This window comes from Haliotis rubra, unplaced genomic scaffold (assembly GCF_003918875.1).
Source record: "Haliotis rubra isolate DU_JTF1 unplaced genomic scaffold, ASM391887v1 Scf189, whole genome shotgun sequence".
Lineage (NCBI taxonomy): Eukaryota > Metazoa > Mollusca > Gastropoda > Lepetellida > Haliotidae > Haliotis > Haliotis rubra.
In genome coordinates this window covers 103,494-118,603 of record NW_025765880.1, presented here as the reverse complement: position 1 = coordinate 118,603, position 15,110 = coordinate 103,494, and the positions used below count along the sequence as shown (strand labels likewise).

General features: G+C 40.4%; 1 protein-coding gene across 20 annotated transcripts in view; it reads right to left on the bottom strand.

The window, feature by feature from the left end:
* Nucleotides 1-15,110, bottom strand: part of LOC124274209 (protein scribble homolog) — a 122,875-nt gene that overhangs the window by 56,009 nt on the left and 51,756 nt on the right. For 19 of the 20 annotated variants that reach the window (XR_006897889.1, XR_006897890.1, XM_046709515.1 and 16 more), the window contains exons 11-23: nt 12,271-12,386; nt 11,638-11,810; nt 11,006-11,136; nt 9,676-9,798; nt 7,863-7,986; nt 6,968-7,209; nt 6,204-6,425; nt 5,399-5,557; nt 5,041-5,118; nt 4,509-4,631; nt 3,888-3,971; nt 3,259-3,351; nt 975-995 (exon numbers count right to left, since the gene is read on the bottom strand). Coding sequence is in view for 18 of the 20 variants with exons in the window: in XM_046709515.1 (XP_046565471.1) it covers nt 975-995; nt 3,259-3,351; nt 3,888-3,971; nt 4,509-4,631; nt 5,041-5,118; nt 5,399-5,557; nt 6,204-6,425; nt 6,968-7,209; nt 7,863-7,986; nt 9,676-9,798; nt 11,006-11,136; nt 11,638-11,810; nt 12,271-12,386 (1,689 nt within the window). In the remaining 2 variants the exon portion in view is untranslated. The remainder of the gene's footprint in view (nt 1-974; nt 996-3,258; nt 3,352-3,887; nt 3,972-4,508; nt 4,632-5,040; nt 5,119-5,398; nt 5,558-6,203; nt 6,426-6,967; nt 7,210-7,862; nt 7,987-9,675; nt 9,799-11,005; nt 11,137-11,637; nt 11,811-12,270; nt 12,387-15,110) is intronic. The other variant, XM_046709518.1, reaches the window with a different exon arrangement.

Sequence of the window (15,110 nt, the reverse complement as noted above, 5' to 3'; positions counted from 1 at the left end):
ACTAGACACGGCATCCATCCCGTCATACAGCAATGGTGCTGTCAGAAATGCAACATTTCTAAACCTAAAGATAGATAAAGTATGACACAGATATTCCTGTTAATGATGCACAAGGAATCAAATTTCATATCCGTTGTACTGATCAAAATAAAGTTTGTTTGGAAATACTGTTTACAAAACAAAAATGCTGATTAAGCTATTTTGCTTGAAGAAAGGATAAAATCTTGGATTAGTCCAATATCCACCAAACTGTCCACAACAATTAGATGAGATGGGAAACATCAACATGCGTCTATCAACTTGCTACTTAAAGACACACGGGTATGAGGGGGCCGCTCTATTTGAGACATCAACACTCTAGTTTCAGTATTCTGTAACAGACTGGCCCTAAAGCCATACCAGGAACTCCAATGACAGTAGCAATGGGTTTGATTCAGCAATTACTACTCAACAAACAGAACGCCCTTAGGCAGAATATAAACTGCTGATCGCCTAACTGAAGTTTTACAATTAAAGCATTAGTCGGTAGGTAACAAACAAAGTTCAGTAACATCAGATTCTTTCATAGTCTACAGTAAAACTGTAGCCATGAAAACATTTGAATCTGAGTTGTATATTTCACCTCCACTTTACATCGATATTTACAGTAGGATTTCCTCTGGTTAACCATAAAAGCTGTGACATGGAACATCGAATGAATAAATCACTGAACTCCTTGGGACCGATAACATTTAACAAATACCCAATTTAACCAGGCCACACCATTCTATTACAGGGGCAATTAAACTGTAACCAGATTTGTTCCTAATGTGAGTGAGTTAAAATTTAACGTCACATGTTTCAAGTTCCTAAATCTAGAGGCATATTCTAGTTTATCATGCTGTTGTTGTGAAACGCTGGAAGTGTTAATGTCTGTGTTGGTTCTACACAAGGGGTGACGAGGGAGGCATGCTGGCAGCACAGCCGGTACCCACCTCCAGCAGCGAATACATTTGCTGAAACGAAAAATGTCAGGTGACCCATGTACTGACTGAAGCCAGCGAGAGGAAGTGAGTGAGTGAAGGAGTGAGAGAGATTGAAGGATGGGACAGGTTGAGTCAGACCTACTTACAATCATCTAGGACTGTATGTGGTGTACTAATACATATGCCATTACCTAGGACAAAAACAACTGCACTGAATCTCGAAGGATTTCCATAACAGATGAAAGACCAGGGTTGAACCTTAATCTACAAAAAGCAGAGGAATCACTGATATCACATCTACTATTTACTTCCTTTAGTTTGACAACAAATTTTGGTAAACAGACTACCACCCAAATAAAAAAGTGCCAGTAGCCATCATGTGCCATGGAACTTGGCCTAAAACTGTTCAGCATTTGCAACATATGATATAGTAATTAGTATCATATCGTTAAACTGAATTAGATTAAGAAGAAGAGGAACAAAATGTATAAATTGACAACTTCCTTATTGCAATAGATGCAGTGTTTCAGTGATAACGGTGTTAGCATCTACACCGAAACATCACATCTACTGCAAGAAAGACGTTGTCAATCCATAACATTTGTTCCACTTCATTATACCAGCTTCCGAAATGCTACTTAAAGAAGGAACTGAAATAATTAGTACCCACTGGTATGGGAACACTGTTTGCTGTTTCTCAAACAGACCAGTTTGTCATGCCTGATCCGACCGTATAGTTTCAATGTTTCCCTGCTATGCTGCAGTCTCATGGGAAGACTATTGACACCTCTTCAGCAGAACTTATGGAATAGTAAATTACGATTGTGCTTCTGGAGCAAGCATATACTTGTTTATCCAATAATTATGTCATAAAGGTAATGTGTATGTACTGTTTGTTTTGTATGTACTGTTTGTTTCATCAATTTGTTTTCCTAGACAGTGTAGATATTTCATAAAGGTCATGTGAAAGACATTACCACCTTGAAAGCCAAGCATGGGCAAAGAAACATACTAAAAGCAAACAGAACCCATGAAATGAAGAGACTGGGCAGGCACTCGGACTCAATGACAAGGACGACAAACTGCTGTTGACTAGAGGATCTGCTGGCAACAATACTACAGTTCACAGTATCACAAGGACTGGGGAGGTTTGTCAGCTCACGAAAAGTAAATCCAATTTGTCTGTTCGGGAAGATTCTTGGAGAACACGTTGCAGAGCCTGTCATGGTAACCATAGCAACAATCATGGTGTGGAGAGAATGTAACATGTTTACTTACTACTTGACCCATCCCCCTGATTGGGGCCTACTCCACAGTCAGCAATATTTAAGCTTCACTTTGGTGGCTGTACTTAAAGCAGTGAAACACGAGTTTGTTGTGTAACATCCTCCCCAGCAATATTCCAGCTAGATGAAGGGGGCCTATAAATAATCCAGTCTGGACCAGACAATCCAGTGATTGGTATTGTGAGCAACGACCAAGTCACCAAACCTGACCAACCAATTCATTCAGTTGCCACTTGCAACCAACATAGGTGGTAGTGGGCCAATTCTCAGCCAGTCTCCCAACAGGGTACAAAAACTTGGGTGGTAGTGGGCTAATTCTCAACCAGTCTCCCAACAGGGTACAAAAACTTGGGTGGTAGTGGGCCAATTCTCAACCAGTCTCCCAACAGAGTATAAAAACTTGGGAGGATGTGGATCAATTCTAACCCTGAATTCCATCCATCAAAACAGGCTGACATTAATAATGTCTGTGGAGCATGATGCACACCAACCCTGCCAGGCAGAGGTATCCTAGCTGTCTCCCACAAAGCACAGCCGCACTGCCAAAAATACACTGGCGGCATTCAAGCCTTAATTACACGATTCATGAAGTGTTTATACTCCAATAACTCATTGCAATGCATCGATTCAACTGTCACTACCATACACATATTTGACATAATACTCTGCCATAAACAATACATTTGTAAGAAATATCCATCAACTTGTCCTCTTTGATATTGACATGGTTTTCATGTATACAGTATGAGTATATCATGACTGACCACTTGTGTTATATCTTGCCCTGTGGATTAATCTGAAATATCAACAAACTGCCTCTACAACCCTCTGGCAAACATCAGTTACATCAAAGATTTACCCACATGAGCAAAAAGCAAGTTGAAATTGCCTTGTGACACAAACATACAGTTTCAAACCCTAAAATAAAACAGCTACTACTGGCTTCAGACATAAAGTTTCTACAAGCGGCTCAAATAAATAAGGAGATCATGTGTTCGTCCACTCACTGAATCATTGCCCTTGTAGGGCACAGAGCCACGCCCACCAGCTATACTGAAGCCCAGACCACCAGCGTCCCGATACAGGGTGGTACCAATTGTCTGGAAATGAAGGTGATGGCTTGTAAGATACAGAAATTCACATTTGGATTTGTCATAATGGAATGGGAAAGGAAACATTTTAGGAACTGAACTTCCCCATAGGACACCCAGTGTCTTCTGTTCACATATTTGCAGGAGACAAACATTGTGTGACACTTGGTTATAAACTCAGGGCAACTTTCATGCATGTGTAAAAAACGTTGAAAGGTAAAAACAATTTTCTATTGGGGCAATGAACTATTTTGAACATGAGGGAAACATTTGTGAATGAATGACATGACAAAACGTGTAGACAATGTAAGATGTACACAAGATGGGTCGTAGTGTCAAGATCAGACCTACAATTTATAGAAGTATTTCACTATATTATAGTAAATCTCAGCTGACTTTTCATGAGTCACTTGTCTTATATTATTTTAGTCTAGAATTATACATTATGCCAACAATGTGATCTTGGAAAATTGATACAAACATAAAGCTGATTCAGAATGGAATAGCTCATGGGTTTTTCTGACTTCAAATACATTTAGAATTACCTCCCCATACACCTCCATCTCTGGCTCGGGACTGAATGACACAGTGGCCACACTGGTGTGGGTGTGGTCCTCCCCGTCACACACCTGGGTACAGAAAGAGTTTGCATAGGGATTTACAAAGTACATAAACAAATTCATTCTCCAAATGTTAGTTTGCCATAAAATGCAAAAAGGGCAAATAAATGTACAGTGGAATCTGTCAAATCCGACTCTTTGTAAACCGGTTTTCTCCATAATCCGGACTACTCTCTGAGTCCAAGTGGCAGTGTCTACAGTAACGGACAAAAGTTGTCTAATCCGGACAAATGATCGGTCCCAGTCCAGTCCGTAATAGACAGATTCCAGTGTATTAATAAAACTAATTTAAAGAATTCTCTCACAGAAACAATGTGGCAATCTGAATTCATCACTTGTGTGTTTTTATTGTCTAACGCAGCACTCAGCAATTTTTTTGCTATAAATAATCACGTTTGGACCAAACAATCCGTTGATATTGTTTATTATTCATAATATTCAGTCCAGTTTTCCACCCAAAGCACTCAAGACAAGATTGCTTAGAAAATAAAAGGTATCTCAGCCAGATAAATAATTGATCTAAATATATAAAACTATAATACATACATCAGCGACTGAGTTGGGCACAAGCCTCTCCCTCCCTACAACCATGATGATGTCGTTCCCACTGCTCTTCAAGACGTTCACAGCATCGTAGTGGTCAGCATCCTTGAGGTCCTGACCGTTAACCTAGTCCAAGGGAGACAACTTATCATATTCTACTACATGCAGTGAAATATCCTAGAAAGGTTCTTGACCTTCACGTATCACCTCAAATAACCAATGACTTTATTTCTTCTACAGGATTTGTAGATCCATTTTTGAGACTCTTGCTTGAAACCAAATTCAGCAGTTTTCCATTCTCATTCAATGAGCAAAATAATTTTACTTCTATACTGTCTTAAACCGATGCAGTACCCTGCAAAACAAATGCATCATTTATTGTGTTCACCCTCTAAATAGGATCATTGCAGGGCTTTTTATATCTCATGTGCATCGGGACACAGAGAAAGAGATAAAGAGGGACTTCATCAGAGCCACTCACTAATGATTCACCTTCGGCTGCCATTGTGACCATACAATCAACACATATACTCACTGATATAAGTTTGTCTCCTTTCAATATGCCAGCCTTCCCTGCAGGCCCTTCCTCCGAAACTCTTGAAATAAATATACTCTGAAACAGGATGATAAATCTGACATAAACAATAGTTCTGTCATTCAATTGGATGCCAGTTTACTTTCATCATAAGACTTGATAGCTTCTGCTGATGGACAATGGGAACGTTTAGCTAATCCACAAGACATTGGCATTAACAGTTGGTTACACTACAAAGATGTACAAAAGAAAGTAAACAAAATATCAACCTTGGACAAGATTCTGAACACAGCCAACACAGAAATCACACATCTACCAAATACTTATCATCAAATGCACGTTGATACAAAATACATACCTCATCATCTCCTTTATATGGAGTTGAGCCCTTTCCCCCTGCAATGCTGACCCCTAAACCCTGCCCGGGTCCGCGGTGAATGGTTATAGCCACGACCTCTTCCTCCACCTTGACTGGGACGTGCTGTGTTGTCAAGGCCATCGTCTCATCTTCGGGAGGCTGCCACAACATAGGTCACAAGACATTCACACTCTGAACTAAAGGTGTCCCAACAAAGTTATTTTATCAAGCATTTGGTTTCATATGCTCTTCAAACTTCTTCATCTCAAAATCAAAATTCATATCCTGATGTTGATATAGGTTTATCATTCACAAGCAATCAGTAAGGTTTCACTCTGTTGTTAGCAATATTTCCAGCAAAAACATCGCTGGTAACACTATACATGGGCTTCACACATTGTACCTATGTGGTAAATCAAACCCAGGTCTTCAGCGTGATGAGCAAACGCTTTAACCACAAGGCTACCCAAAGCCATTAGGAGCGATGGAAAGAACTGTTAAAAATATACAATGTTTACAAAACTGTAAGCACACGTAGGTGAATATCCAGAAGGATGGGCTGGTAATGAGAATGGAAATCTTCGAACACCTAACAAGCTGTAAACTCATGGAGCTAAGATTGAGATTTAACTGATCCCCTGATGTCACGGAACCCTGAGCCACGTCCTCACGTTCACTTCCTTAACAACAGAATCCCACAAGCATGACAGCTGACTATCTACAAGTAGATCTCCCTGTCACTAATACTCTAACACCCATCAAACACCCTCTATCCCAAATTCTTCTATTCAGATGTTCCACTCACCGCTAGATCAGAATCTACTGCTGCTTTATCCTTCTGTGCTGCAGCTTGAGCAAGAATTTCCCTCACTTTCTGCTCAGCATCCTCCTTGCTACTGTTCAGGTTGATACGCTTGTTCTTGAGGTAGTGGGGCGTGTCACGGCGGCTGAGTCGATGGTCCTTCTCGGGCTGTTCTTCTATGTCGTCAGCAAAACCCACCTTCCTCTCACGCATGTCTTCCGAGTCCTGCAGCAATATTAATACCTAAAATCATCCACTGTTTGACAGGCATCCCTTAGAAGATGACGCATGAAAAAGTAAACATTACTTATGGATGATGAATTTTTTAATATTTGGTTATAGTGATGTTTTTGCATACATCCTCATTCCAATTGCAGAATGATTAGTGTAATATCATACAATTTCATCTTTGTGTACAAAGTTGATTATCTTTGATAAATTGACATTTGTATGATTATTTGTTGACAAACCCCAAAGACACAATTCTCAGCTATACTCCTGTAAATAATGGAGTCTGGATGTACCAACTAAGTCACAGAGTCAAATCAGCAGAGGTAGCAGCGTAGTAATTCTAACCCCAAAGATCACCACAGATTGACAGTACTAACATCAGACCTGGTTCTACAAAGTGACAGCTAACACAGCCATGAGTCTATCCTAAAGAACGGTAGTTCACACTGGCACTTCGATCACTTTGAGGAAATAGACCCAGGTCGTTTTGTAAGAACAGGCGATGGGTTTGTACTATCAAGGCATCTCTGACTCACGTTATCACTATATTCATCCTCGCTCCTTGTCCCATCAGCATCTTCATCAGAGTCGTCAGCCTTGCGTTCTCTCAGCTCCCCACTCTCATGTGACGTGTCCATGGCCCGGTCGTCTGGCATGACAGTGACCGGGGCAATTGTTACACTCTTCAGGAGAGGCTGTGTTTCCTTTGGCAGCTCATCTTCTTCTGTTGATGATTCTGACTCCACCTGAGGGGGCGGAGGTCCTTCCAGTTCTGGAGCTGCAACAGACATCATCCAATAAACACGTCTTTCACAGCCACACATAACCACATCAATTAATTCTCAGATTCACATAAAAATACTGTCCAGAATCTCAACCACATATATGTAACTAAAGCATGTATATATTCTTCTTTTGTCTTTTCATGTATTCATTATAGCCTATACAGGCAAATGTAGTGAAGTCCTCGAGCATCAGTCTTAAGGTTACCGCTGGGACCAAAATGTAACATATGTTATATTTGGGATTACACTTTCTTAGTAAATGGCATTGTGTAATCAGGACCAAAATGATACAACATACAACATTAGTTTTATGCCGCATTCAATATCACGGCAGGGGACACCAGAAATGGGTTTTACACATTATACCCATGGGGGAATCTAACCCCGTTTTTTAGCGTGACGAGCGAACGCTTTAACCACTAGGTACGGGGTTACCCCACTGCCACTACAATATGTCAGCTTCTAGTCTAGTAAACGAGGTTCCACTACAATATGTCAGCTTCTAGTCTAGTAAACGAGGTTCCACTACAAAATTCTGTCAATGTGAAAATGATCCTTGAAAGCTTGTTGATACCTTTGAAACAGGCAATACTCAATGAAATGTGACGGTACTAAAACATGATCCCTTGCTTGAAACTGTTGTTACCTTTGATGATCTGTGGTGGCTCGATCAGCATGGCAACTTTCCTCTCAGGTTTGTCATCCACGGATGAATGGTCATCTTCTGTCCAGCGTGGATCATTGTCTCTCTGAGGCATGAACGCCTTATCCTGGAACAGATTACACACATTTCCCTATGAGTACATGGATTGTGGAGCTGTAGCGAAGGCAGGTTTCACAATTTACACAATTCCTATTGTCCAAGAAGAGTAGAATCCAGGAATTTTCAGCGTGGGCTAACACCCTATCATCAGGCATATCAGTTCCACCGACTGGTGAGAAATGTAATTTGTTGGATAGAATTGATATTTCATACCTATCCTGACTCATACATTATTGCTTTATCTCCCTTTCCTTCCGATGTACAGTGGGAACCTTTGTCCTATTATTCCCTAATGAACAGTCAAAAATAGCTCACCCCAAATGGGCCTCTCCCTGCCTCCGCACGCCCCACATGATAACTGCTAACCCTGTTCCCATCTATTTGCAGTAGATACCATGACCAGTTAACTGATTAGGAGAGCGTAGAATGATAGTATTCAGAATGGGAGCACTTCAATAGGAAACATATATTACTGACATTACAAATCTGTGTCATGTTGTCACTATAATTATCACATAACAAAAACTTAGCACGATAAGTGAACAACATGTTCATAAAAAGCGGTCCATGATTTCCACAGGAAGATGAAAGGAATTGTGGGCTGAGGTAATACCCGTGGGTCAAACACAGTCAGAAAACTTCAGTATCTGCTTTGGAGTGAACTAACACCTTTTGGCAAACAATCTCCTTCAATACCGATGAGTATGAATACAGCATATGAATAGTACAACCCTGGGGCAGTCGGGGAGATTTGCATGGAGTTTGAAGGCTAAGTATAGTGTGTAAAGAAGGTTTTTTTTCACCACTCTTAGCAACGTTCCAGCAATGAAAAAACATGGAAACAGACTTCACACATCATTGCCAAGCAGGAAAACAGACCCAGGCCTTCAGACTGACAAGTAATGCTGAAACCACAGGGTTACCAATCTGCTCCAATATTTGTCATTTGGGACCTGGTTGTTTAAAACACACTAGCGATATTCCAGACATAGACAGCTGCCTATACATTATCAAGTCTGGACCAGACAATCCTGTGATGGGTATAGTCAACAACGATCAGTGTAGCCTGACAAAGTCAATCAACAAAATATAACCACCCGAGCTGTTTAACCCCGAATCCCAATGGGGTCCAATCCTCCAGTACAGTCTAGTGAAGCCAATGAAGCCTTTAACTTATTCAGCTAGCTGACAGCAGGCTATAGATCCAGAATATAATGCATGATTATACCACATGCCTGGATGTAAACATCCCTGAAGTACATGACTTCTAAAACCTCGGGACACTGCAGTTTAAGTTTTAGGCCAGGTCGATTTATTTTCTTGTTCATGCATTTTGTTTTTTAGTAATTTTATTGAATCAAACTTACTGTAAAAAATTGTGTTGTCAAAAGTTACATTACAAGAACTTTTGTGAAACATTTAACATAAGAGAGTAAAATAGAGTCACAGAATGGAGTAAGGCAAACCAAATACAGTATATGTTAAATCCTGCCATCAAATGTGACATGCAGATCATACATACAAGAATGATCTTTACACAAAATGCAGAGAAAATGTTTATCAATATAGGTCCGAGGAGGATAAGAAATAATGGAATTGGTGTCAAATGAGAACTAGAATTACACGACATAATGGATGATGTTCATAAGGAAGCAAAGTAGTATATAAACTGCAGCATAGTGTGTCAAAATCTCACCTCTGCAGTTTTTTCATTGTGCGGAATGACATGACCGTCGATGCCTTTGTTCTGTTTGACGAACTTTGCATGCCGAGCTTTCAGTTCTTTAGGATGTGGAGTGTCATGACGTACAAACGTAGTCTGTGGGAGTAAGTGGAAGCAGATATGTCATGCACAGACAGGCAGATATTCAAACAGACACTGGCAAGACAGGCAAACACACAACAGACAGAGACAAAAGCATACAGTGAAGGCAGTAACGAAAACACATAGATAAAACCTTTGCGAAACTGCCGGACACATTGTGTCTTCAAGAAGACTATCTGGGTTGTTGTTTTTAAAAAATGTTCACATAATTGATGAGTGTCAATATATGTGTTAGCAATGTTTCATATTTTGTATTTCATTCACTTATAGTTTAATACATCTAGTGTCAGTGAAAGTGACATTTTAAAGATTTTCCAACAATTAAGTTAAAACAGGACAGAACAAAGTGCCCCGTGTCACACCTTCCAGCATGCTCCCACAATAGGCATCCTTGTGTGGAACAGTTGGGTCCTATCACACATATTTTCAAATACTGATCTTGTTTTAAATCAAATTGTCATTAATTACCATACAAGAAATGATTAGGTGATTTCCAGAAGATAATTATCAAACTGATTTAAAACTTAGGCATGAGTTGTCAGAGAGGAGAAACAAATATTTTTCGAGAGGATTCCAGACTTGTTTTCAAACAATAAATAGAATGTGAGTCAAACATGGATACATGCAACAGATAACTGAAGAATATAAGATTCAACATAAACTATATGAACCTTATAGACAATGGATGCATAAGATGCATGGAGTAAGAAGACTTGCAAACAATGTTTAATTCAGGATATTACAGTTGCAGCAGATGTAGATTTGAAATTTTCAGCAAACATGAGTCTACAGTTTCAGATGTATCAAAGATCTATTTATTGATGTCAACGTCAAGTAGTCTACTGTCACAATACTAACACAAATTCATCAAAAACTGTGCCAAAACAATTTTAGATTAAAGTTATTGTTTTTTTAGTTTTTTTTGTTTGTTGTACAAGGCAGCACTCAGCAATATTCCAGCTCTATGGCAGCAGGCTGTAAATAGGCTGGACCAGACAATCCAGTGATCAACATCATGAGCAACGATGTACGCAATTGAGATACCCAATCCCGTTAGTCGCCTCTTACAACAAGCATGGGCTGCTAAAGACAAATTCTAACCCGGATCTCCATGGGTATTTAGTATGTAATTTGTAAAATATCTTAGATGTCCTCGTAACGTTAATCCATCACTTCAAGATCCAGGAAGTGCCATAGATACCTCTGAGTCTTCATCCGATTCCCTCTCATGTTCGGCAAACCTGATAATACTCTCACGAGGATTTCGTTGTGTGCTGTCCGTCCAGCTGAGTCGACTGTCGCCATCCGTCGTGCTACCACGCAGCAGGTTCTCTGTACAGAACACAAGCACATCACAACATTTTATTTTCCTGATTCACATTAGATATTCTGAAATGTTGTCTTAATCAAGATGTGAGATCGGGCTTTAGAATGTGTTCTCATTTGGGGAACTGAACCAAAATGTTGATAGTGCTGAAGTCAATTTGACATACAGATGTCTTCTGGTGTGTACTTGTGTTCACTCTGTCATGGAGTGCTTTTTTGTCATATTCTGAATTTCTCTAACGCAAAAACAAAGCCGTGCTACTGAGAATCACAGACCCAAAGTCAAATCAATCAGGCAACAACATCACACATCAAACAAACTTTGTTCCAATATGTTCAGGAAAGGAACATAGTGCTGTAAGATTCGCTGAAATATGATGCCACTGCAGGGACGCCTGACATCAGCCGTGAAATGGAATTAGTGTAGACATTTAACACTGAAATGTCATTTTGACCAGCCTCTCTGATTCAGGGGGTGTACATTATGACCAGAGATGGTTCACGCACCCATGCTCTCTGTGTGGAAGCCTTGTTGAGGGAGCAGGAAACAGGTGAGCACTTTCTGTCCTGTTCGCTCATCGAAATCGGTCTGGAACTTCAGCATGGGCTGTGCCTGGTTTTCGGACAACCACAAGGCCTTCAGGTTAAGGTTCATGACTGTGATTGGCAGATACTCCAACCTGGAACAAGATGGGGATCTCTAAAACATCCCTGTACAACACTGATAGCATTACTGGCTTCACTGAGGGGAAGGCAAATCAATGGCAACTGATAAAGGGTTGGTGCTTTCAGTTCACATCTGTCTTCTCATTTGATGATACTTACAAATACTGTAGACATTTATAAGAAATATTTATAACTTTTCATACAGGTTTTGATAACTAATTACAGATGTAACTGAAATTCATAACTGCAACTTAGTCAGATTTTATAAGGTTAACAATCACAAACATAATATACTACTCAAAACAAGCTAAGGAGCATTTACAGTTAGATGGCAGTGTGTTGCATGTACCGTCAGCCATGACAGATTAACTGGTCACATGAAACATTCAGGTGTTGTTTAGCTTTTGTGAGCAGTTTATTTTGACACTAGCTATGGTCATACTTGTTCTGTGTATATGTTCTACTGTAGCTCACCTGTTCCCTGAGACATCTAAGACGTGTACTTTCACCAGATTGCCCAACTCTTGTGGTAGCCTGAGCAGCTTGTTGTCTCGCAAGGACAGGACCCCCAGTTTGGTGCATTTCCCCAGCTGCAGAACACATGCAAAACATGTCAGACATCTTTGGGTCAACAGTTCAAGCACATTCTGACAAGCTTCTTGTCTATGTGTTTGTAACACTGAATTGTAAACATGAGTGTATTTGAGAACTACACAAAATATGTAATTTTTAGAGTAAAATTGATATTTTATACTTATCCTGACTCATGCTCTTTTGCTTGTCTTCTTCTTCTTGCGAACATAGTGGAACACTTGTATCTCCTTATTTGAAGCTCCCTTCAAAATAAAATCACTAATTGGTACTCACCACGAGTTGCTCCCCTTTGTCTCCCCTGGCGGGAAAAGGTGTCGCCACCCTCTGGCCATGTGCTCCACTCTCTCCTGATTTAGCGAGCCCAACACTTGAATTTACAGGGAAATCCAAAGTGTTATGTGGGGAGGATGGGAGGGCTAACCTCATGAGTCAGGATAAGTATAAAATATCAATTTTACTCTAAAATTACATATTTTTCCTTATCCTGACTCATGCTCTTTGCTTGTAGCATCCTACGGAACGGAGGTGGGTAACAGAATACTTTGGATTTATAATTAGTGATTTTGTATAGATATACTGTAATATCCCCTAATGGGAACTTCATGAAGTCTTAGATTTAGGATGTTTCCTGTATAAAGAAAACCATAGGTTATATAAAGCCATTAAAGGGAATTACATTATGAATATATTGAACAATACATATAAATTATATATATATATATATAGGTGACTCTGATAGAGGCACTGAAATTGACTATATCCAAGTATATGCTTAAGGTAGAATACTTAAGCTGAACATATATACATAGCCCTAAAACTCCTTAGAGTTATAAGCTAGATGAGTATGTATAAAATACATATTAATCTTGTGAGGTTAATATTTTAACGCCCTCTGAGGGACTGTCAGTTGCTGAGCGAGGACCAGTGGTCGAAAATGGTGAATGCCAGAGACATCTTCTGTAGTGATGTCTCTTAGGTAGTGATTAGCAAATACCATGTTAGATTTCCAATAGCATCCTTCCATAATCGCAGGTTCAAGGAACAGTTACCGTGTAGGGCGAGGGTAGAGGCCAGTGCCCTGATCTCATGTGGATTTGATGCTGTTGGTGGGTCCAAGCCTGCTGCCTTGTAGGCACGGAGAATGACAGTCCTTATCCAAATAGATATTGTGGTCCGTGACACTTCTGTTTGATTCGTGGCGATAATGGGATGAATAAGCGTTTGAGAAATCTTCTCCTTGTTTTGGATCGTCAGTAAATAAACTTTGAGCGCTCTTACGGACACAGTGATAGGTCTTGTGTATCTTGTGATCCGAGAATAGAGGATAGCGCCGGGATGTGGAATAATCTGTCTGGTTGACCTGGCAGTTGATTCTTTGCAATGAAATCCCATCTTAATCCGAGGTGCGCTGTGTTATGATTGTCATCAAACTGTATCCTCTCGTAATCCAGAGCGTGAATTTCAGACATTCTTGCTGCTGTGGCTAGCGATAGCAGAAACAATGTTTTCTGTGAGAGAAATTCAAAGTTTGTCGATTCCAAGGGTTCATAGACCTCACTTTCGTGAGGTGTTGTAACACTACATTCAGATCCCAAGCTGGAAGTGGAACTTCCGCTTTGGTCCTCCAATCGGAAAGCTCGTAGTAAGGCCAGTAACTCTGGAGATCTTGTCAATTTGACACCCGTTCTCATGGTGATTACAGAGCTAAAAGCGGCAAGATATGTTGATATCGTTGAACCTTTTAAATGTTTGTTTTGGCGTAGGTAACACAAATAGTCTGCCACTTGAGGTTGTGAAGCCTCTCTTGCTGTAAACCCTTTCTTTGTTGCATAATTTTGAAACTGTGCCACTTGTCGTCGTACAAGTTCACGAGTTGAGTAACGAAGAGCAAGCGTGACTGCTTTTGCAGCCCTGGCAGAATATCCTCTCTTGTTTAAACACATTTGTATACAGTCCATACGTGTAGTTGGAACATTGCTGGGTTTCCGTGCACTTGTTTGGTGTGAGGATGAATTAACAGGTTTGGCGCCGCTTTGGGTAGCTCCAGTGTTGGTTGACCGATTTCTTGAATTAGTATGGGAAACCACGTTCTGGCCGGCCAGTAGGGCGACCAAAGTGAGTTGTAGGCTCTGTGTTTGTCTGATTTTCTGTAATACTTGAGGTATTATTGCTGGCGCGGAAACGCTGCACGCATTGAGGCCTTCCCATGATAGACTTAGAGCGTGCCCGTTGCCCAAGCTTGGGGGTCTGGGACTGGTGACACGTAATGTCGGTAGCTGATTGTTGAATCGCTGCGTGGCTTAATAGGTCTATTAGCGGCGCTCCTAATTGCTTGATTATCTGTGCAAAAATTTCCCGGTTGATCATCCACTCTGTCGGTGATGGTAGATGAGGCCGAGAGAGAGCGTCTGCTAGTATATTTCTGGCTCCGGGAATGTGCACTGCTTTGACATGTAGATTTAGATCTTGTATTAAATCGAACAGTTGAAAGCTTAGGTTCAAAAGGTTCATCGATCTCGTTGAGCCTTGCTTGTTTATGTAGAACGCCACTGTCGAATTGTCTGTATGGATCATTAGGCGCGCATTTTGTAGAAATGTGCTCCAATGTAGAATGGCGTTGATTACAGCTTTCATTTCTAGACTGTTTATATGGAGTTTGCATTCTTGCTGATTCCATAACCCTGATATCGTGTGGTTGGTGAGATGAGCTCCCCAACCTT